The following is a 23940-nucleotide window of genomic DNA, read 5'->3' on the forward strand; positions in this document are numbered from 1 at the left end:
GTCACGCAATCTTCTAAGCTACCGCCTATAATGGTAAAGAAAATTAAAGGATACGACAGCTATCCTATTTCCCTAATTCTCGTTATTTTATTATTATACTGTTATTAATATTTTTCCTAATTTTTTCTATATAAAATAGGATTGGTTTTAATAAAATATATATATATATATATATATTTTTTTTTTATTTATTATTCAAAGATTATATTCTTAAACGTTATTTGAATCGAGATGTGTTTATTTTATTTTTCTAAAAATATATTAAACGTATTAAGAAAAAAATTGATTTAAATATTGGTTTTTGTGACTAAAAATTGCGGTTGTTTGAGGATAGGAAATGTCTATGCAATTGTAATATAGAGGTGCGTTCATCGTCAGGTGACGTGCGAACTCTGCAAGTCGTAATACTATGGCGCCCGAAACGGGACAAGATTTTGTGATTCAAATAGATAGAGAATACCGTATCGCGATTGTTAGATATTCTCTTGTAACTCTTCGAAGGAAATTTATTTCATTGACTTGTACATTTATATCTTCCTTATTATATTTGATTTTTGTTTCTTTTTTTTTTCGTATTGAAATTTACTTTTTTATCATTCTGTTTTATCAAAACGATTCATCTGTGATCATCGATTTTTTCTGATTTTAAAAATAATTATCTTTTTATACACACACACATATATATGTTTTCGAGTTTAACGTTCAACAGATACTACAAATCTTCAACTAATTTGTTTTCATTGCTCTATCCTAGACACTCATTTTCTTCGTAGACATGTTAATCCTGTTTACACGGTACTAAACATAATTTCTCAGGAAGGAAGTTATAAATGAGCACAACTACTGTCTATCTGCAAACGTATCGTCTTACACGTGTCTGTTCGCGTGTGCAAGACTTTTATTTGTTAAAATGGAATTTTTGTGTGAGAACGGTATTAAAGTCATACAATTACATAGAGTTCCATTAACATAATAATCCGTACATCCAACTTAACGGGAATTAGCAGGACTGTTATCGAAGTATTCTTAAGGATTTTTATAAAAGCCTTTTTTAGTTTTGGAAAAAATCAAGCAAAAAAAAATCAAATATTGTTTGTACCGAAACAATGGCCAATTTTCTTTTAACAGAAAAGAATTTTCTTAAAATAACTAATGACAAATAACATACTATATGTATTAATAATTTTTAACAAAAGAATTAAAAAATTGTTCATTTATGATTAAATTTGTTCTTAAAAATTGTTTTGTTAATTTGATTAAGGAGAAAGTACCGTCAATTTGTGTGTACATTCTCATAAAATGAAACTATTGTCTCTTTCTTTTTTTATTACACCAGCAAAGAAAGAACTCTTCAAGTTGTTCTCTCTCTCTCTCTCTCTCTCTCTCTTCTATCCGCATCTTCCACGGCAACATTTCCTTTTCTATATAGAATAAAGTCGCTGTTACCTCCGATCAGATAAAATCGAAAGCATTTCAAACACGCGTCACGTCTGCCTCGTGCTTTTAATCTCTCTTTAATCAAGGAGTTACTCTCTGGGAAGCCGAGACGAGGAAGACTTACTCCCAAGTACGGTTAACTGTAAAGCTTTTCTGCATTTATTAATAATCATCACATTCCCTCGAGATAACTGAGTTTTCATTTTCAATAGAAAATTTCATCATATACGCTATAGTTAGTTTAATTTTTTTTTTTTCCTTTTTATTTTTAATACATACCTAATACGAATTATCTCAAAATAATTTGATACCCTTATGAACATAGTTCTGGATCATATCCTGGTTTTAATATACTTTCTGAATAGAACTCTTGATTTTTTTGGTCAATGATATATAAAGAAAAAAGAAATAATAAAGAAAAAGAAAAAAAAATGTTCAAAGTAGATACGTTAAGAAATAATGAGATTACAGAAAGACTAGAAAGGCTAGCTAGAATTTATATCGAACAAATTGATCTAATAAGATTTTCGTATAATTAAACGAGTACCGGCTCATCATTAATAGCAGCTATCACCGGGAACGTTCATCGTCCTGGTTCAACTATTATCGTCGGAAGCAATTAATTTTTTCTCCTTTTTCAGCCATTCGATACGTTTCCTTTAACAGGTTATACGCAATATCGTACAAGATAGTAGGTCACTCGAATTCCATTTTTATATAGCGGAAATGAAGGCTATCCGGGATTCTACGGGAAAAGGAAAATTATGCAGAATCATCACAGTTTGATTCTGCGATGGAAGCAGCGAATGTACAATACTTGCTTGAAAACAATGAAGGAAAAAAAATATAAGGAGAAAAAAAAACACCGATGAAAGATTGAAGGGAGTGTATCAAATAAGTATACAATAGGTAAGATTTTTTTCTCTTTGAACAAGGAGACAACAAGTTGACGGAAAGAGAAAGACAGAAAGAAAATTGTTTTTTTTTCATTAACATTCTAGATCGAACTAACTAACAAGCAGTTAAAAGTCGTTTCCAAGTCACGTACTCGTTGCATCCTTTTTCTACTGCTCATTCTATCTTTTAATAGACGATATTACGAACCTAACGAGAACATCAAATCTGTTTCTATCGATCGTTCGTTGTTTAGATACTTTCACTTTCCGCTTTTCGTCCGACTAACAATTATCACGTACGAGATCATCAAACGGCTTTTACACGATCTTTTTCTAATCCTTTCACGAGCATTCGCGCACGCTTGGCTGACCTGCCGAGCGCGTGCCCATGAAATTGACGAGTACTCGGAGAAAGTAACGACTTCTCGGTTGTTTGCTTTCGATACTTAACGGGAAATAATGATACCCGGCGTGTAAAATACATGCAAACATTGCTTTGAAATCGATCGATAGAGAATTCAATTTTCTTTCGAATAACTGACCGAAATATTAAACGTTTGATCTTCTACGATTATGCTCTAGCAAGAATTTCTACAAAATGAGAGAGTTTACGTTTTGAAAAGAACAAACAAAAACTAATAGAAGACAATAGGAAACGGAAAAGTATGATATCCAATTGACTTAAAAAGGATTCGTGTTCAGCTTATTGTTTGATTTTTTATATCAATTTTTTTCTTTCGTATCATCAATGATAAATAAAATGTTACATTTTAAATATTATTAATTATAGAATCTTAATGAAAGTGATTTGTTCTTGATGTTAATTCGTCCAATTTATTGGAATTTCAATAAGTATGTCGGACATCGATCTCGCGGATTATTTGCGGATTCTAATCACGCTAACAGAGAAAGGGATTTCATTGCAAGCTAACGCGATGACTAAGCAAGAGTGATTCAATCGTTGATCCATTAGAATCCAGGTGCACCGTGGAAAATTAATGGCATCCTTTCTTGAATTGGCAGCCTTGAAGTTGTAATACAGACCGGGAGACCGGTCTGAGGATGTGTCATTACCTACGGATTACTCGATTACCTAATAAAGGGTTTCCACGATGCGAAATCCTGAAAAGTTTCTTCGTGGTCCTTTCTTCTTTCGCTATTACCACGATAATTAAATCTTAAACGTCTTGTGCGGCTCAGTTACAGAAATCGCACTGCTTTTTTACTCGTTTGTTTGCATGATTATCTTGCACGAGTCAGATTTTAATTCATTCATACCAAATAAGATTAATTTACCCCGAATTCATCAATGATTCAATTACGTAGAATTTTCGTTCTTTTTATTGGAGGACATTCAGATTTGTTAATTTAAAAAAAAAGAAAAGAAAAGAAAGAAGGAAAGAAAAAAGAAATTAAACATATAGTTAGCTGCAATCGTGATTTTAGGTGAATCATTTCAAATTAATTATGCAAATGGTCGATTCGCAAGACTCTCATTAACTTTTAAGAATATCGTTATCGAGATAATTTCGAAGAAAAAAATGTTCAAGTTTTCATCGTTTCCCAGGAAATATTTTCATCTCGTTATCACATTGGCGAACAAGTTCTCAGAGTGCTTTAGCAACGATGAATTAATTTCTTTACGTGAATTTTACCATGGCGCCTCCGGAAAGTTACAACCTAGCGCTATAAGCAATCGGGTTTAATGTTTAATTGTAAGATTGATCATTCTCGCTCGTTATCATCGTTATTGTTATTTTAATTTATTTCTTCCTACATTTTTCTCATTGTCCCATTATCGGACAATTAAGCACTCATTAAGAAAGAGATACGTCTTTCTCGCGGATTATCACATGAACATTGTGCTTTTTCTAATGAATTATTAAATATCAAATAAATAATATCAATGAACCGCGCGAATACCGATCTTATCTCAGAAATCGATACGATCTCTCGTGCTAAATATTCTAGCATAAAATCATATGCATTTGTAACTCACAAAATGTGAAACTAATGGGACTATTATCATCAAGGATAACAAGAATTTCCGATTTCGTTTATCTTCTTTTTTTTCTTTGCCACGATAAATTAGTTACTTCTAAGATCGTTATCGTGATAACTTGTTGGGAAGCTAAGAAATTGTACATTTACATGCTACCATATTGCACGCTCTTTCCAAGAAGTAACTTTGTTAAATCGAGCTAAGATTATCTTGATCTTTGAAAAGACGTACAAGGGTACTCCAGACGAACAGTGTATGGTATTCTCAAGATTCTAATTCAATGATGTTTAGTATACCATATGAAAAAATTAAAAGTATCAATTATTATAGTTCTCAATTTAGATTTCAAAGTCGACACTTTTCGTATCTGTGAAATATAAAAAGTATTAAGTAGGAGATTATTTATAAAAGTTCAAATTGTTATTTATTGTAATTTAGAGTCTAAAGAAAATGTTTATTATTATTCGTATTTTAGGAAAAAAGAGTCATTAGCAATCGATCGAATAATGAACGTCGTGAAATGTCAGACGTATATAATTATTATTATTATTATCAACATGCAACCGCAATTTCTTTTTTGTTTTTTTTCGTGATTGAAGAATCCAGAGCGAAGTTGGAACGTGCCGACAAGACTTCTCTCGCGTGGCATACTCGCAAAAAGAGTTACACATGTATAAAATCGTTCGGCTTCCTTTCTATAGTGATCCACCCACTAAATAACGAATGTATTGGATACGAGTCGACAAAAAACAGGTAACCGCTTTCTTCGAGATAATGTGCCGAATTTTACTCTTCGCCAAATTCTTCGCTTGTCCACAAATGTCGAATGTCGAACAAAAGCCGACCGTTATGACGACCGAATAATTGGTAATACAAGATCGATGATCGTTCTGCTTTTGCTTCCAACCGAAATAATTTATTCCATGAATGAAAGTATTATATACGTTTTAAAAAACCATATTAACCAATCAATCTACTGATAATTAAAAGTATTCATAGAGTAGTAATATGAAAATAGAAGCTGTCGTTACTTGTTTTTTTTTAAATATTCATTATACTGACATAAATTTCGTTGTATGTAAAAACGTAACATAGTTGAAATAAAATATAGACAAAGAAAATTTTAATTTTATAACTAACAATAAGATATTCTATTAATTTTTTTTATTAAAATTCTCTCTTTAATCCATTACGTTACTCACGTAGAAAGTGATAGATAGCATGATTAAAATAACAGAAATTTTTAAAGAGAATATTCATTAATATCTGAGCATGGGCCACGAAATGTAGTTGAAGAAAGTCTGCAAGCCGCAAACAATAATGAAAGATCTCTCAGAAAAAATGTTAACGAGCAAAAACGAGGCTTTTTTTATTGTGCATCGTAAGTTCTTGCAAATCGCGTATTTGATGATATCATTGTTCTAAATAATTAATGGATTTTATTACATTTTTTTTGATTTGTCGGATTTTGGGGCTTAATTTTGAAGTTTGAGTTTTAACTATCTAACATCATTAACACGAGTGAAACTTCATCGTCGTGTCGATAAAAAAACAGACAAAACGGTAATCGAAACTCGAATGAGATTGGAATAAGGTGATGCGATGGAAAAAAAAGAGTTTTAATCATAAATCGAAAAAGGGAAACGAGAAATCGAATTGCTTCGTTAAATACGTATCGCATTATAATCGCCTGATGAATTACATTAGTTTTTGGTTTGCTAAAAAACTTATACGATTTAAATTCCTTTATTTTAAAATTCTTTCTTCTTCGTAAATTATAAAAGAGATTTAAACAAAAATTTAAGAATTTATTAATTTCCTTACATGATAATTAATTTTATTATCTATTTAAATTTATATAAATAACAAAAGTTAAGCTTTTAAAGTATTTCTATCTTGTAATTATTCGTACCGTGTAATATTATCTATAAAAGTATAAGGATATATTTTTATAAAGTATATAGTTAATCTTATTAAAACGGAATACTTCATTATAATTTTGGTTACCCGTTAATATTTTCAAAATAAATAGTAATCGAGTTTCGAGATTTTTTTAAGCGGCACGAATTATAAGTTGATGTTTTACAACGTTATGATTTAAAAGAAAAAAAAAAATTGAGAAGAAGCCGAGAGGATACATATTGTAATAAACTTCCTTGCTACGAGAAGAGGTCGATTTGGACGAAAATGAACAAAAAGTGATTTTGTTCGTCTTATAAGAACATTAGCAGAAAAGAACGGAATAAAAATATGCAGATCCATATAACTGTGCTTTAAGATTCGCCACGTGAAATGACAGAGAGAAAAAGAAAAAAAAAAAAACAAAAAAGTAAAGGAAATGAATTCTATTCAAACGTGAAGTATTGAATTTATTTCGATCAAATTTTGAAATTTAGTGTCACGTGTTCCTTCTTTATTAAAAATTATTTACTAATTAAAATAATTTGACCCTCCAGACAAACAAATTGTTTACTAAAGATAGTCTCATTAAATTAATTAAATAGAAAGATACTAAAATAAATTAACAGTGATTTGAATTTATTATATTTTATTATCTCTTTTTCTTTCGGTCGGTGATAAATTTTAAAAACAAGACGACGAGACTGTCCATCATTAAATACACCGGATATGATTAATCCTGTCGCGATAATTAGAAGTTTCATTTAATTTACAAAACCTTACCGTGAGCTTCCATCGATAATACAAGTTAAAAATATCATGATATCACATATAAATATCATTAAATATCAATAATATAATGTTTTGGTCTACTGACCTCGAAACTTTCTTCCTTGGTAGTTACTTATTTTATTTCTTAAGAAATAAATAGCATATTAAACGAAAAACAATTATCGATGAACAGGATGGCAAGATAAGGGAAACTTGGTGGCAATTGGAATGAATAAATAGTTAAATATGGTTAGAAAGGATTAAAACACGATGGTGATGTACTTCATTACCGCTATTTAATCTTAGCCAATCTATCTCCTTTTAAAGGATCTCTAAGCTCGCCGGCCGGGCTCATGATCTTACATTGGCGTAGTCAACTCAAAATTTAGATTTGAAGTTAAAGAGATTGTTTTTACTTGCATTATATATATTCAATTTTACTTTTATTATTCACGACAATATATCAAACTAATGATTATAAGTAATGCCAATGTTTAAGATACGATTTATGGTATCGATTATTTTTAATACAAAACTTCACATGTTAGTAATAATAGTTTGCAAAGTAAATTACGCTATTGAGTATTCTATCTGAAGGTAGACACCTCGAGTAATAAATCCATCGAAAGATTTCCTTTACCAGCAAATTCTTTTTACTCTTCGTCAATACACCACAGAGTCTCGAGTGACTCCTATACGCCAAATATATTTACTTGTTAAATAAAAATTTTTCCTAACAAAGATTCTAACATGGAGCTTGTAATACAAATACGTTTAATAAATTTTACAATTACAATATTGGTTTTATTAAACTGAATTCTTAATATTTTTACATATAAATGTTTCTAAACATTAATTCAATTATTGAGAAAAATATAAAAATAACAGTTTGCATTGGTACACATATAACCATTACGTACATAATACTGAAATAATTGTGATATTTTTAAAATTGCAATCTTTCACCTGAAATAATGATAAATTTATATTTCATTATTTCAAACTAAAGAGTCAATAATCATAATTAGTTGAGGTTTAATAAACGACTTACCATACCCCTTAGCCTTTAAGTCTTTTCGTGCTTCCTTAAGTCCCCATAAAAATTCGTGAAATATATGAAGTGATTTTTTTAAACTGGTTTTTTTGTAATCTTTTATCTTTGTTGTATCTAAATTATTAATTTCTTCTGTCTTCTCTTTTGCATCGAACTCATTAATTTCGTTTATTAATGTCATTATTGTTGGAACATTATCTGGTTGAAATTTCTCTACGGTCTTTACTGTAAATGGTACACAAACCTTGCCCGTTTTTGGATGTATGCAAAAAGGTGATTTTAAAAGATGATTCATTCCTTTTGTGACATTTATATCTAACCGTGGATAGGCATATTGCAACATTACTTCTTCTTTAAGATGACGGTATAAATACCATTTTGTACCTCTCTGAATTATTGATTGTAATTAAAATTAAATTTAAAACATTAATTTCTTTTAAGTTCACATTTATTTGTACCTTAGTTCTTTTGTTTTTGACAAATTCACAAAACGCCTTCCATCGTGCTGCACTGGACGAACATTGGTCAAATAAATTCTTTAGTTCTACCTGGTCTTCTTCTTCCGGTAGTATTGCTAAAAACTTTTCAATTCTTTCATTGGTTCCTAATATATCTTGCTCTTCGATGCACATAGGAATAAATTCTGCTTCAATTATATTTAGTGCACGTCTGTGTACATATATAAAAAATCATATATTATGTAAACCTAGAAGAATATATTTTTTATTGTTCTAAAAATACACAATGTTTTACCTAATAGATGCATGTATATTATCATGGGGTAAACTGACTTTCTTTTTCATATATTCTCCACCTCCAATAACTTGTAAATATTCTGCAACGCTAGAGCGTTGAATATCTCCTAAAAAGCGTGCATCTGCATCACAAACCCAGCAATGTATACCTCTTCTACCAGAAAATACCCAGAGAATATGGTTGAATCCAAAATCAGCTAAACCGACAAGTATTTATTGTAACATTAACAGATCATTTTTAACAGAAACAAAAACATTTACGTATAGATATAACAATGGAAAGTATGTGTAAATACCTCTCAATGCTGTATCCAATATTTTACATGCAAGTACCATAAACTTCCAACACTTGTTACAAATATCTGTGCCTTCGCAACATGTTCTTACTTCATCATAATCTGTCATATCGATATCAAAAACAAGTTCTCTTTCCACAGGAAAAAATTTTGGTCGTTTCTTTTGTTCCTTCGGTCTAATAATTAAACAATGTTATAGCAATAATAAATAAAATATATTATTTAATTAAATAATAAAACAAAAATCATTATTACGGAACATTGTACACAGCACCAATATCAATTTTAAATGGAATAAGTCTCTTGATTTCTGCTTCTAATTCTCTGGGAGTTTTAAATGATTGAAATCGAAGATAAATATCATCCTGAAGAGTTAAAGAGAATTCTCTTCTAGTAAAGTTACTTACTGAAATTAAAATATTAACAAAATAAAAGTAATATTAGTTAGATAGTTTTTCTTTACAAAAAAAAAAAAAAGAAATTATGTTAGATAAGAAACTTACAACTTCCATAGCCAAGCCAGTCATAAAAATCATTGAAAGGAAATAATCTAGCATAATAAATCGGTAATAGATCAACGAGATTTTCTATATCTCCCATTTTGAATCCAAATATAATAAAACTTATGCTGAGGATAACTTAACGGCTCTCTGCCTTCAACTTTGTTAGATATACACATTTAAACTGATATATCAGAAAAAACAAAACATTAACACAAATTTGATGGGAATATAATATGAATTTACTAAAAGAGTGTCGAATTTAACCACGTTACTGAAAGCTCGCGCTAGTATCGCAGCACATTTTATTCTCAGTAAATAATGTTTTCTGATTGGTTAATTTTTTGGAAGAATGCGCATTCTAGTCGTGCTTTGAGAAACTAGATGCGACTAATCAACTTATGCTAGTAATAAATATGAAATATTTTCACTTATAACATCTACATTCAATATGTAATTTTTGAAAATTAAAAAACTTACAGATATAGATTTTTGAATAAATAATAAATAATTACAATGAAAATTAATATCATTGAATAAGGTGATATAATTTAAAGCAAGATGCGCATAATGATACTCAACAAGTGAATTCGTTTTATGCGCTGCACAGCACTAATTCTTAAATTTTTGAAATTTGAGTTTTGCACCGTTAATTTGGGTACAGTGATATTTGAAGCATTCTAAGGTAGAGACGGAAAAGGTGCTTTCTTAAAGAATTGAATTTTTAATTCAGTAAAAAGTGATTTTTATTTAATTAACACGTAGAGTTCTATGAGAAGAAGAAATAACATTTCATTTTAATATCTGATCACTTCAAACATTGATAACTTTCTGGATTTTTATTTTCGAAAATGTGGACAAATTCGTCAAAGTAAGTACGATTTATATATGCTTTCGAAAAAATTAGATTTATAAAATGTAATTTACAAATTGAATAACTTTTTTGTGAAATTAATTTAACTAATTAACTAATTCTTCAATTAATTCAAATCAATAATAATGAGCTATTCAGAGGGTTATCGAGGTAATTCTAATGAAAGTTTTATACATTAGCAAGCGATCATTTAGAGTATAAAATTTTTTCGATGTATATTTCCCCTACATACAAATTTAAAATATTAAAAATTTTTGAGTTTCTACTTTCTTCTTAAAATTTTGAATCTCTATGTCGAAAAATAAAAGTGAGTTTAATTGAAAAAAAAATTGTTTCTATGTTAGGCGAAAAATTTTTCAAACCCACCCCCCCACGCGTATATTGAAACCATTATTTTATTTTTCGTATATTTTGATTTTTAATTCGTGCCATTTCAAGTGACAAATTTGAAATAACATTAAATTTGATCTAAATGTATATATAGTTATAAACACAAGTTTCAATGATAACATTGTAAGTCTTCGAACGTAAACAATAATGATCAAAACGGCTCTCATTGTTTAGTTTATCAAAAGTCTTCGACGCGTCAACATCGTTTTTTCTTTCCGAGATTACTTATAATTTTAATTAGTATTTTCAAGATCGATACGATTAAAATAAGTTATAATCAGTGAATTTCAAAGCGTGTATATACGAGTGATACTTTCTCGAAATATTCTATAATATAATTCAAATAGTGTAACATATATTGTTGGCAAACGGTGGAATCAAATATCTGAGTAATCATATTTTTTTTCTTTACGCGGATAAAAAATATCAACCTTAGTTATTGTTTTAACGAGCTGTGAAAAAAATTACCAGAATTACCGGTCAAAAATTTGTTCTTGCATATAATATTTCTAAATTTCCGTATTTAAATTAATGCAATTGAAGATATTCCTTTCGTTTTAATATTCAGTCTCGTAATATACTGTTAAAGTTAACAATATAATATACATTATACTGTTACAGGTTTACATAGAAACGTGAATGTTAAGAACATCATAAAATTCTTTCTCGATAAGGTCCAGTATAGGCAGGGTGTTCGAGAAATGGGAATAACATTCGCAAGATATTCACGTTCAAGTTTTTATTCTGTTTTTTTTGTTTCCTATTTTTTCTTATTGTTTTATTTTTTACTTATAATATCGCTAAACGCATATTTATTCAATTTTTAATAGCGTAGTACCTTCATCCCTTTGACCTTACGTGCAAAAATAGAACGTTTACTCTATTTTCGGATAAACATTATTAATTAGGAATGTACGTGTTGAACTTATCTAAATTAAATTGAAATTATCCTTAAAACAATGTGTCGAACAAACAAATTCTTAATAAGTGTTTTTCTTTCTTTTGCGTAAGGACGAGACGTTGATACATATTTCTTGCTTTTTCTTCTTCTATCTTCCACCGAATCCCCCGATGAAAAAGAAAAGAAATGTAAGTACGAACTATTACACGATGGTAAAATATACTTTTATCGATATATTTATTTACAATTTCGTACTTATATTTAAGTATGCATGTATGTAATGATCTATTATATATGTACGCGAGCTTTACGAGCCGTATACAAAGTAAGAAAAATTAAAATCATATTCTTAACGCAAAATAATAATAATAAGGCGAGGAATACTTTGAATTAATATTTCTTTTTTCTTTTCTATCTTGAAGTAAAGATTATCGGCATGCGATTTACACGATACAGTCTTAGCACTTGGTGCAAAATACATGCTTAGCTATTAACTTTTGTATATTGAACTCTTCTTTGTATATATATATATATATTGAAAACCTAACTAACGAGTGAATCATTTTTCATTTTACAATTTTTTAGCCTTGAAAAACAATTTTTACTTCCAACCTTTCTTTCTTGTTGTTTTAAATGTTCTTACAACAAATAAAATATATATTATAAGATTATGCGCCGATACGTTGTTTGTGTACGATTGCACACTATGTTTTCTACCATGCACCGTTGTAAATAGTTTTCTTTGCATATATATAATAACGTACATTAAATTACACATTGTATTTTTGTAAAAAGTAATTTTTAAAGCTGTATAATATAATAATGTTAATATTAATAATAATATTAATATATATATGTGTATATCTTTGTCATTCTTATAATCTACAATTGCAAATATTTACAAAAATCTTAATAAGGTTTATGATAACAATATTAATCGTTGCAATAGTCCGATTAACTTTATACCATCCATAGAATATTCGACGAATAAACTCTATACATTATCTAAAGAGGTTATTATTAGCAGATATAGTTCGTTTTAAGACGAACTTTAAATATTCGATGATTCGATGGAGAAGGCTAATTGATTCTTTTTGATGAATGCTTATTATGTAATGTATTATAGATATAAAAGAGTACTTTACTTATAACATAATCTATATGGTCATTCTTAAGTATATGTAAACATGAAAGATATTTATTGGTGTTCAATTCATTTGTGTCTTTGCAATTTGTATGATTGATTGCCAATTATCAATTCGATAAATGTAATAAGACGAATAGTATGCTATTATTAAGCATTGATCATCATTCCGTTCGACCCTTTAACTAAACAAAAATTTACTGCTCGAATCGTCGACTTATAATATAACGATAGTATCTTTTATTCTTGAGAATAAGAATTCACAACTCTTCCTAATGATATTTATTCTAAATATAATTGTCTAATAAGACTTATTTTATCACTGACGATGTGAAATTTAAGTTTTATCAACAAATGGGCAATACCAAAGTTTCCTCCCCCCCTAACCCCCCATTAACATGATAAGAATTGATGTGATTAATTTTCTTTCCCAAAACAATCACAATATTGTTTTAACAGTCCTACCGATAGTTAACATACTTATTAATTTCCTAAATGAATATTAAAACTATCATAGATAGGATGATGCTATAATATTATTCTACTATCGATTTTTTTGTATATTATAAACATTTACTTAAAAGTAAACAAAAATTTTTATTTAGATGAATTAATTTATCGATTGGCTATTATTATCTCAATTTGTTACTAAACGTTAAATTTTACTGTTCAAGATATTGATGTATGTTTCGTGCCATTAAATTCACGTTTAGAAATCCTCACGATGAGAAACTCGAAAGTCACGGCGAAACTGGTGAGAAACGCGTTCTTTCATGATCGTTTGATTTCACAACGGTAATTCTTTAGTAGTAGTAGTAGTAGTAGTTGTTGTTGTTGTTGTTGTTTTTAGAAATGAAGGAAAAGAAAGAAAGATGGTAATCTCATTGTTCATGAGGCACTTTCACGAGGACGGTTCTGGTGCCTTCCAAATCCGAAATATTAATTTTGAGTTCATTGGTCAAAGCTTCAAGCTTGTCGACCACTTTTGGTTCCGTTTTCCCACCTGGATTCGGTGGTGGCCAAACGTCGTCTAATGGTGGTTCTATATATTTTCGATTGCTCGGTTTCATAAACGGCATTTCGTGGTTACCCAACAGACTACCTAATATCCCACCAATTTGATCCGATGAAGCTGCGAACTTCTGATTGTTCGCTTCGTTCTCAATGCGAGGACGTTTGTAAGGTGGCATGTGGACCACGGGACTGTAATCGTGATCCAAAAGACCTTCAACCTCCTGCAACAATTCCTCGTTATATTGTTGCAGTTCTTCATCCTTTATTTGTTTCGTATAAAGGAGTGCCCTCGAACGACCTAAAAATGAATATCCTATTAGAAAGAAATTTTTATTTTACATTTTTCGAGATTACTTTTGTCAATCGATATGTATTTTATGTTTTCTAGGAACAAGTAAAGTAGGAGAAGGTTTACGTAACAGCGAAGCCCTATAATGCTTGCTTAGGTCACAGAAGTAAGTCAAGGGAACCGGGGAATAAGATAGAGAATATTGGAATTTTTAAGAACAATTGAAATAATAAGTAAAAATGAATGTTTTCTCCTTTTTTGTTCGTTATCATAAATAAACATCTTTACAATTGATAACGTTGGTGATTGTTTATAAGTAAACGAATAAACACCTTACAATGCATTTCATAATCATCCGATTGAAGAATGATTGTAAAGTCAATAACGTATGTTGTATGTGGTTCCAAAGAAGTTCTTGCTTTGAAATTCCAAGAAGTGTTCATTAATATTATAGCGATGACACATGACCGAAATATATTTCCAATAAATACGAGTGATCAAGAAATTCAATCGACCGTTTAATCAAATGTTATTTAATATTTCATTAAATTAATATTAATCAAGGATGATTTATTATAATAATACGATCTAAATCGTATCATTTCTGAATTATTGATATTCGAGATCTCTCGCCGAAAAGAGTTTCGATTCAACGATCGAACGGTGCTTTCTTGTCGTCATTTAGAAAGTTGTAGATCAACTCGTCGGATATCTCGTAGTGTGCTCCGGTTTCACCGCTCTCTTCTTAAATTCAATGTATCTTTCTCCATCTATACTTTTCCTTTTTCTTATTTTATTATTTGCTCCTTTCTTTTTAACCTTTACGCTATTTCTTTCTCATCGGCCTCTTTCTCCCCCATTCACTTTATTTTATATCAATTTCGAAATATTAATATTCCTTGATTATCGAGAATTGCCATGAACTCGTGATAATCCATCGGTAAAATTTATTGCGTACTTTTTTTTTTTTTTTCAAAATGATATCTCAAAACGTGTTGTATAAATATATGAAGTAACGCTTAGACCGATATCGTTTGATTCTATTTATTACACTTGTGACAACGTTTCGACAGTAGCAATGAGAAGGTGGTTTAATTAACTTTATCTAATCTTACAAATATATATATATATATAGCGATAGTATATTATTATTATTATTTAAAAAGAAATGTATTTGTTTGAAAGTTTTTAGATATGAAGAAGAGTGTATAAAAAAAGAAAAGAACAAGATACTAATATAAAAAAATGATCCTTTATACAGTTGTCCTATAAATTTATACGCATTTAAACTTCTGAGTTAGCAAGTTTTACGCTATCGTCTTGCAAACAAAAATACGCCGTAAGCGCCGTCGATTTATCGAGAAATGGTTATTTACGCATGATGTTACGAAGGAAATTATAAGAATCGATTCTTATAAGAATGACCAGTAAATTTTTTTTAAATGACAAATAAGAATGAAATGAATAGATAGTTAAAAAAATTAAGATAATAAATTAATATTTATATAATGAAATTTATTTCATTGTACTATAAAGGTAAAAAATATTATTATCATTATGATAAAAATGTTGATAAGGTATAGTTAATAACCGGAATGTTGAATTTTGATTTATCGTTAATAATTCGTATATTTAATGAATTTTTTTATCAAATAAAATAACGCTAAATATTAATTTTAGTTACATTTGTTTTCATAGATAGCAACGTGAATTATTATAGAGTGTTTGAACAATCATCAGAGAACATGCAGTATGATGCATACATATATACATACATATGTATACACATACAGTGTAGAGTCAAAGTACACATTTACGCGTCGTTGGATCATCAGGGGTTACCTAATCATTCTTCAAGATATGGAGTATATATCGATATTCATATAATGTATTTGAATATTTTGTAGCTTCATTTTGAAAATATTTTTTTTCAAACATAATCTATAGATTTATGCTCGTGTTAGTAATTTATCATTTATTGCATTAAAAAAATATTCGTTGATAAGACAAAAATTAATATATAAGACAACACACACACGAGTTCTATTCAAAATATTTCAATTTAATATAAATCGTAAATTGTGGTTAATTGAGTATTAAAATGATCAGATTTTAATTTAAAACAAAATTTCTATAGTTGCTATATTTGTAAACATAATTTTGAATGAAATCGAAATACATATTAATCGAGTAATTGTATTGATCCGATGCTAAAGTACAAAGAGATTATTATAATCATTTCTAAGAATAGATAAGACAATAGCCGAAACAAATAATTGAGTTCAACGATAGTTCGAACGTGAATAGAAACAAAAAACATTAGGGCAATAGTACCTTTCACAATTTTATGGGAGTTCAACGTACCAAGTAGTACCCGTTACGACATTGTTAAATAGTTGGAAACCTGCGCGTTTACGTGTATGAGTTTGTACGTGTGTAACAGTAAAATAACGGTTTGCAAAGGTTTGATATACCTTAAGATCGTTGTTCAAGGATTGGACGAAAGAATCAGTGTAGAACGTGCTCGAACTTCTCCGGAGCATGACCGCATTTAAGAACAAGAATAACTACCCACGTATGGCTACATCGACAATAGAACGAGAATTTAATGTATTGCAATAAATTTATCAACAATTTAAAGCGAAGATTTACTGTAATATAGGTATTTGTTTGTAAAACCAATTATTCAACGAATTAAGATTATAATAGATGAGGTTAGCATAATTGCAATTTGAATAATATCATTTTTATATATTTTTCTTTATATCTGGTCAATTTCAAAGAGATTTACCCTATCTAATTTATGCAATATCTTTGAAGATGAGATATTAAAATAGTATCGCGAAAAGTATTATATATAGAAAAATTTGTTGTTTAAAAATTTATATATATTGATTCACTAACAATAAGTAACATAGAATATGAATCATGCTTAAGAATGAAGTAAAAGAAAGAAAGTTCGGATGTTAAGAAATCATATATATTATAGGAAATTGCTGGAATTAGTAAAAGTATATAAAAATACAATGACTCACCTGCAAGAGGTGGCATTTTTTCAGGTTGTTCTTGCTCCTTAGCTATGTCATTATTGGAATTGGAGTGTGGTCGAAGATTCGGCACAGCTACGAGAGCCAACGAAAGTAGTAAAACCATCAAACAAGTCGCTGGTTGAGCACTCTTGTTGCTTTTTTGTATTAATGTATGGAGTCTTTTAAGTTGACCTGCTAGACTCTGATTTTGAGACTGTAGTGCTTTGATACGTTTGAGCAAGGTCATATTTTCTTCCGTGCACTGTTTCACACGATCCTCCAATCCATCCACGTATTCCTTTTTTCTTTTGCGCGAATCCTGAGCAGATATCTTGTTGCGAATTTTACGCCTGATCCTTTTTAATTCGCGTTCCTCGTGTTTCGTGAGTGGATAATGAGTCGGTAACGTTATTCCTTCCTTTTGTAAAAGACGTTTTTCTTCGGAATTTAACTTTAATCTTGGATAAGGTGAGTCTGTTTCAGAAATTTCATCACTCGAATTGCAGCCCTTTTCGCTGCTGGAATCTTCTTGCTTGATAGTCATCTAAAGAATTGATTTTCAAGTGTTTTAAAATGTGAAAACATATAACTAATCAGATTCAATATAAATGACAATTAATTGTTTAATACCTGAACAGGTTTATTAATGATATTCGCTTGATTAATTTTGAAACCTTTCAAATTTCTTGCTTGTGATGCGTTTATAATCTTTATTGTTCGTACTTCCTTCATGTCCTTTAAGCTAACGGGTAATAAAATCGACCTAGGGTTACCCGAACCCATTGGCGTCACGCGAATTAGTTGCCTTATATTTCTTTTTCCGACACATGTGAGATTGCGAACTTTAACGGTTTTCTCTTGAGACGCCACACGTTCCTGTTGTTTAATTAGCGTTTCTGAAAAATATCAATTTTTATCTCTCCTCTCTTTATTTCTTATCTCTTGCAATCTAACGATCGTATTCTTATTTCTTCAACAATCTTTTTTTTTTTGTTGTAACACCTTTAAAAATATTATTCTTTCGGTAAAATAAAAAGACAAGAGAACAATATTCAGAATAATTAATTTCTATGTGTCAACGTGTCAGAGTTTTTTTTTCGTCATACTGTCTATTAACGTATAAAAAATTCGAGACGAGCTAAAAAAAAAAATTCAATAAAACAAAGACGGAATATAACTTCCACGATTTGCGTCACGAATAATTATAATGATATCCACAATGGTATATATATAGCGAATAAATCGCTTTACAATTGGTTTTTTAGCAAAAAGAAGTTTGTTTGTTAACAGAGTCTATGATTCATTATGAAACCTTGTAAAGTTAACAGTTCATCTAATAAGACCAAATAATAGAAAAGACGTAATATTCGAACAATATTATATAGATTTTCGTATACTTTCAAAGATTGAATTATTTTTCTCTGGAAGTAGTAAAATAATTTTACGTAGGAATTAAAAGAAATGAATAAAAGAATGTTCCTATTTTGATGTACTAGTTTTCAAGTATTTTAGAGCGATAAGATACTTCAACGATTCTTAACTTTAATCAAAAATATAAATTCTATACAATATTCTTAACGATTGCCTTATATAATTTATTACTCTCTTTCTCTCTCTCTCTTTTTTTCTTTCAATAGTGTAGCAATTGAAATCTAATCGAAACACATGATCGTGTAACAAATAACGAATATTCTTACCTATATTAACTGTTGGTTGTTGATCCGTCGTTATGACAGTAGTAGAATCAGGAACAGTATTATTAGGATTGACAACAGCAACAAGGGTTGGTTCGAAATCTACTTCTTCGTTAACATCCGTAACTGGTGAACCGATATTCGAGCTAACAACTGATCTTATAGGACTGTCAATACTACCCATTGACTGATTTGGACTTCCCAGTGAATCGAAATCCATAAAATTTTGGGGACTGCACGAGTCTGAATTGGAAATTTCAATTTGATCTTCTTCGATTGGTAATACAGGACTCAATTGTTGCTCGCAAGAAAGGCTCAAAGCACTGGAAAGTCCACTGTCCGACGAGGAAGATGGAGTTACATCTAAATTGTTTTCGATTAGGTTGAACTGACTGTCTTCTAATTTGAAAATCGATTCCAAAAACTCGTCTGGATTCGTTGGCCATTCTTCCGTCTAAAAAAAAAAAAAAAAGGAAAGCGTTTACATATTAAACGAATACATATTATGATAAATATAATTGCAATAAATAAATATACTTTTAGCGTGAGAATCATTTGAAAAAAAAAATATTCATCATGGTTGATATTAAACGTTCAATTTTACATTTACATTCTTCCCGGTGAAAGAACGGCTGAACGGGGGATTTATTCGCGAAAAAATTGTACGACCTACTTTGATGCCAAGCGCTTTTGTGTATGCATATATGGTCGGCCATTCATCATTAAAGCTACGTCGAGCATCGGTAGAATTATCTTTCGAATGTTACTCGTGCCATTTAACGTATGTGTGTACATACGATCGATATTTTGTGCTAAAAGCTTTAAAATACTTTGAAAATTTTACTCGGTTTGTAATACGTTATTATAATCAAATTTTATATATTCACATTAAGAATTAATATTCTTTTTCTTTTTTTTCCTCGCATTGTTTAGTCACTTTTTTTTTTTTTAATAAAATACACGTTATTCGTAAATTAAGAAAAGATCTAAAAATAAATCCAAATTATAGAGTGTGGTTTCGACTTTGAAACTAACATTAACTATATACGTTTACTTCGAAATTTTAGTTACATATAGAGCAAAAAATTTGTACGCGTCAATAACGAAACGAGAGATATAAGTTGTCTTGCAAGCTCAAAGTCTTCTTAAAATTCATCATTTCGTAATCTGACAATCCTTTCGTCAATTCAAAAAATATTTCGATAAAAATTGATAAAATAATAAATGCAAATATTTCTTTTTTGTAGGAAAATTTATTCTATTTTTTTGTAAGATGTTCGGTTAAACCGCTGATGTCACGTTCTTGTAGTTAACAATAAGCTTATCATCTCTTTAAAAGAAAAAAATATAAATTCTCTTGCAGCGACTTATTTGTTTCTAATAATATATATGTTCATATTAATAAGTTACAGGTCTTTTGTTTTCACATAATACGACGTTTTATTTTTATCACCGGTTGGCATAACTTCAATTCGAGAAAGCATGTTTCTCGCCATTGGCAAGAAACTCGTCCCAGATTGGAGTAAATTGTACATCTCTCTCCCTCTTCTTATATCTTTTTCTACTATTTTTTACTTACGTCATTATTAATTCATTTTAATTGAAATCTTGACGAGACATCTTTTTTTCACGGAAATAAACGCATTACGTTTTACGTATGTGTATTCTTGTAAAAAAATATCAATACTGTGAATCCTATCGTTATTAGAAAACTAGTTATGCAAAGTAATTCTAATCAGTTATTCGATAACTTTATAATAAATGTAGTAATATAAATAATGATTTATAAACGATTTAGAACTAATTTTAAGTACATTAGGATCTAATCTTTAAGTCTAAGTAGTGTATCGAATGAACTTCAACTGAAGTGATTAAAGTGCGTTAATCCTTAATTGGATTCTTTCGGTGAGGTCATAAGAGAATATTTATACCAGCACAAAAAGTCCCGTAACTTAACGGTATTCAACATTCGAAGGTCATTTGCCGTAGCGCAGAGTTTGAAGTCATTTTCAAACCGAAAACTGACTTTTGTTTTTTTATTCCTTATATAAAACAATAAATATAATTAGAAAGCGATATTAGACGATGCAACGTAGTATAGAAAGGTGGTTCATCTTTCTAAACATTGAATTAAATTAGAATGCATATTTTTGAAAAAAAAAAAAAAAGATAATAGGAGAAAGCGTTAATTTATTCAACAATTAATAACATTGTATTTTAAAGAACAATGCGTATCTAATGCAAGAATAGATAAAGATTTTTTTTTAAAGATTCGAAGATAAATTAATTATGACAATGTATTGGATACCGGCACGTGTACGAGGCCATTCCATATGGCCGTGTAAAATTCATAACAGTTACATAATTTTGACGATAATTCTCCTAGAAAATATCATTGGATTGTTGCTATCTTCTTAATTATCTTTTATTATGTTTGTATTTTCGCGTGCGCGTTCCATCCAATATATAAAAGGATAAAAATTTAAATAAAATGAATTATACATTTAAAAGAGAGATCGTTGTTGTTAAGTATGTGGATATTTAAGCAAAAAAAAGAAAAAAACAAAGATAAAAATATCAGAGAAATTAAATAAAATTCTATTGTAGATGAATATATTTTAGAATAGATTTTTTACAAACGAAATTATTGTTCATTCTGTATTAATATTGTCAGTATGTCTATATTAAACTATAATCACTTGGATCATGACTCGGTTCCGTTCAATCCCGTGAGCAAGTGAATGATCCGCGAAGAATGTTAGCGTGCACGTGGGTGCACATGCACCATATGTTAACATGATTCGACAGGGGAAGAACAAATAACGAGGAATTTCCCGCTAGGTTTGGACTTATGATGTAATTTTAAATGATTTTCTTCGTTCGGCATGCTATGATTTTTTTAATTTTTGGATATGTCACAGTTCTCCGTGATAACATATGTTTACATGTACAATTTCGAAAATTCATTTTACGATTTCAATTAAGCCCGTATATTATACTTAAACATGTTAATAACAAAAATAATATATTCAAATAAAAAGTGGCACGAGCTACGGTGAAAAAATATAAGCTGTTATAAGCTGTTATTTCTGATGAAATAACTGGAAACCTGACTATAAAAATCTTATTTTATTCTACTCCCATAGAAAATAATAAGAATAAATATATTTTAAATTGTATTCCAAGGACTCCCAACTCGGTTGCATACAAATTTTTAATTCAATTAATATATTTAATTATATGTGTCATATCGATACCCGTACCAAGCAAACTTTGCTATCCAGTATGTCGATCGATCAAAGGTAAGAATAAGATTTTGGAACATAAAAAGAAATGTCATATAATAACTGACAATTAAATCATTTTGACGTTAGACGAAAAAAAAAAATTTTGTTAAGTAACAAATACTTATCTAGAATTTTATAGATTAATAAATCTAGTTCAATATTTTAGATTGTCTTGTCACTTGAGATAAGAAGTCAACGAATTATCTATATATTTCATCAGATAGGAGAAAAAAAAATTAGGGTCACTAAAACTGGTTTCTTCTTCGAAGGGGAATTGATGGGAACGATCGGTAAAATTTAACGAGGGAAATACGAGTATGCTTTCCGTAATAGTTTCGTACCTTCAGACATATTTTTATTTACGACGAAGTTATTCGTGTCATCATCGATAAAGCCGGCTATATGAGCGTACGTCTAAAACTTACCGTGATGGCGTCGTCGTTGTAATTTTGATCGACGAAAGGTTCATCCTTAACATCTTTAAGGAAGTTCGGATCTTCGGGAGAAAAAAAGAAATCCATAAAGTTCATATCCGAGACTGAGGGTGACGACATAACTGCACTTTATTTATTTTTTTTTTTTCCTTTTTCGATATAATCGAAATATATCTGTCTTCTTTTTATTCCCGTTTTCCAGAAGATTATTTTTCACGCACGACACGCGTGCGTATACACAAACACACACGCATACGCGCAATACGCGTTTTAATGCGAAAGAGGGGGAGGAAAGAAAAAAAAAAAAAAGGAAAAAATTTTTATAACGTTAAATTTCTTCCATGAAAGAAAGACTAAATAATATCCGGCCGGTTGATACTCCGATGAAGTAAAAATCCGGCGTGTTTTTCGACCTATGTCACGAAGCTCGTGTATAATACGAACGAACACTATCAAATACGAAAGTAGACTACCGAGCTCCGGTAAAAGCGTAGTAGTAGAGGGGACGGATACTCCTTGCTTGTTCACAATTGGATTTTACAGTGTGTGCGAATTAAAGGTAGAGGGAGTTGGAAAGAGATATCTTTATATACCCCTCGTCGCGTTGTGAAAAAGAGAGAGAGAGAAAGCGATAGAGACAAAGTGGTAGGGGCTACTTTCGAATAGTTCTATCCTTCTTTTTCTTTCTATACCGCTATCTGTTCTTTTCTCTCTCTTTCTCTCCTTCGTTTTTCTGATTCAATTTTTTCTGTATTTTCTCATACAGTCCCAAAACACTTTGTTCTCTCGTTTATCATTTTCAATGCTCTTTTTTTTCTTTATCCACAAGATATAATTTCAAATTATTTTTATTTCAATATAATATTAATTTCGTTTCTCTCTCTCTATGAAAATCATAATTTTTAAGCACACATTTTTCTCTCTCTCTTTTTTTTATCTTTTCAATTTTTACAACTGAATCGAGGAAACAAGATGAACACAAAATGAAGGCGTCGCCCGGACTGCCAACGTGGCACTAAACCCGTCATATAGATGACGTCGTAGTTATGAGCAAGCGTGTGATTGGTCTTCTCGAATTTTGCGATAGATCGATTTTGTTAAGAACTCTCCTCACGCAAGGACGGATATTTTAGGAAACCATTACTTGGATTCTAGACATGTTAATGTTTTATTAAAATATATATTTTTCATAGTTCCTTTTTTATTTTTTCTTAAATATTTGACTCCTTAGTTATCATCATGATATGTTTGACAATTAAAATAAAACAATAAGA

At 29.7% G+C, this 23940-nt stretch overlaps 2 protein-coding genes across 2 annotated transcripts; both read right to left on the reverse strand.

Moving 5' to 3' along the window:
• Positions 1–7787: 7787 nt before the first annotated feature.
• Positions 7788–9882, reverse strand: LOC106785401 (DNA primase small subunit). Its single transcript, XM_014745822.1, has 7 exons — positions 9614–9882; positions 9366–9516; positions 9111–9286; positions 8813–9011; positions 8518–8728; positions 8057–8447; positions 7788–7971 (listed from the first exon to the last, which is right to left on the reverse strand). Exons 1-7 carry the CDS (start codon positions 9708–9710, stop codon positions 7952–7954), a joined length of 1245 nt encoding a protein of 414 aa, XP_014601308.1. The 5' UTR covers positions 9711–9882; the 3' UTR covers positions 7788–7951.
• A 1719-nt stretch (positions 9883–11601) lies between these two features.
• On the reverse strand, positions 11602–23689 carry LOC106785386 (cyclic AMP response element-binding protein A-like). The gene is made up of 5 exons (XM_014745796.1): positions 22658–23689; positions 18949–19399; positions 17882–18147; positions 17258–17795; positions 11602–14231 (listed from the first exon to the last, which is right to left on the reverse strand). Exons 1-5 carry the CDS (start codon positions 22784–22786, stop codon positions 13801–13803), a joined length of 1815 nt encoding a protein of 604 aa, XP_014601282.1. The 5' UTR covers positions 22787–23689; the 3' UTR covers positions 11602–13800.
• Between the last annotated feature and the right edge of the window lie 251 nt (positions 23690–23940).

The sequence above is a fragment of the Polistes canadensis genome, unplaced genomic scaffold (assembly GCF_001313835.1).
Source record: "Polistes canadensis isolate GaletaPanama2010 unplaced genomic scaffold, ASM131383v1 scaffold_49, whole genome shotgun sequence".
Classification (NCBI taxonomy): Eukaryota; Metazoa; Arthropoda; class Insecta; order Hymenoptera; family Vespidae; genus Polistes; species Polistes canadensis.

Bases quoted from the DNA above. Each gene is read 5' to 3' on its own strand.
- LOC106785401 (XM_014745822.1), bottom strand. From the start codon at position 9,710: ATGGGAGATATAGAAAATCTCGTTGATCTATTACCGATTTATTATGCT. The intron at 8,729-8,812 runs GTAAAACATTGT...ATATGTACACAG, and splicing joins AATATACATGCATCTATTAG to ACGTGCACTAAATATAATTG. The intron at 7,972-8,056 runs GTAAGTCGTTTA...TCATTATTTCAG, and splicing joins CTTAAAGGCTAAGGGGTATG to GTGAAAGATTGCAATTTTAA.
- LOC106785386 (XM_014745796.1), bottom strand. From the start codon at position 22,786: ATGTCGTCACCCTCAGTCTCGGATATGAACTTTATGGATTTCTTTTTT. The intron at 19,400-22,657 runs GTAAGTTTTAGA...TTTTTTTTTTAG, and splicing joins ACAACGACGACGCCATCACG to ACGGAAGAATGGCCAACGAA. The intron at 17,796-17,881 runs GTATTAAACAAT...TCAATTCTTTAG, and splicing joins TCATTAATAAACCTGTTCAG to ATGACTATCAAGCAAGAAGA.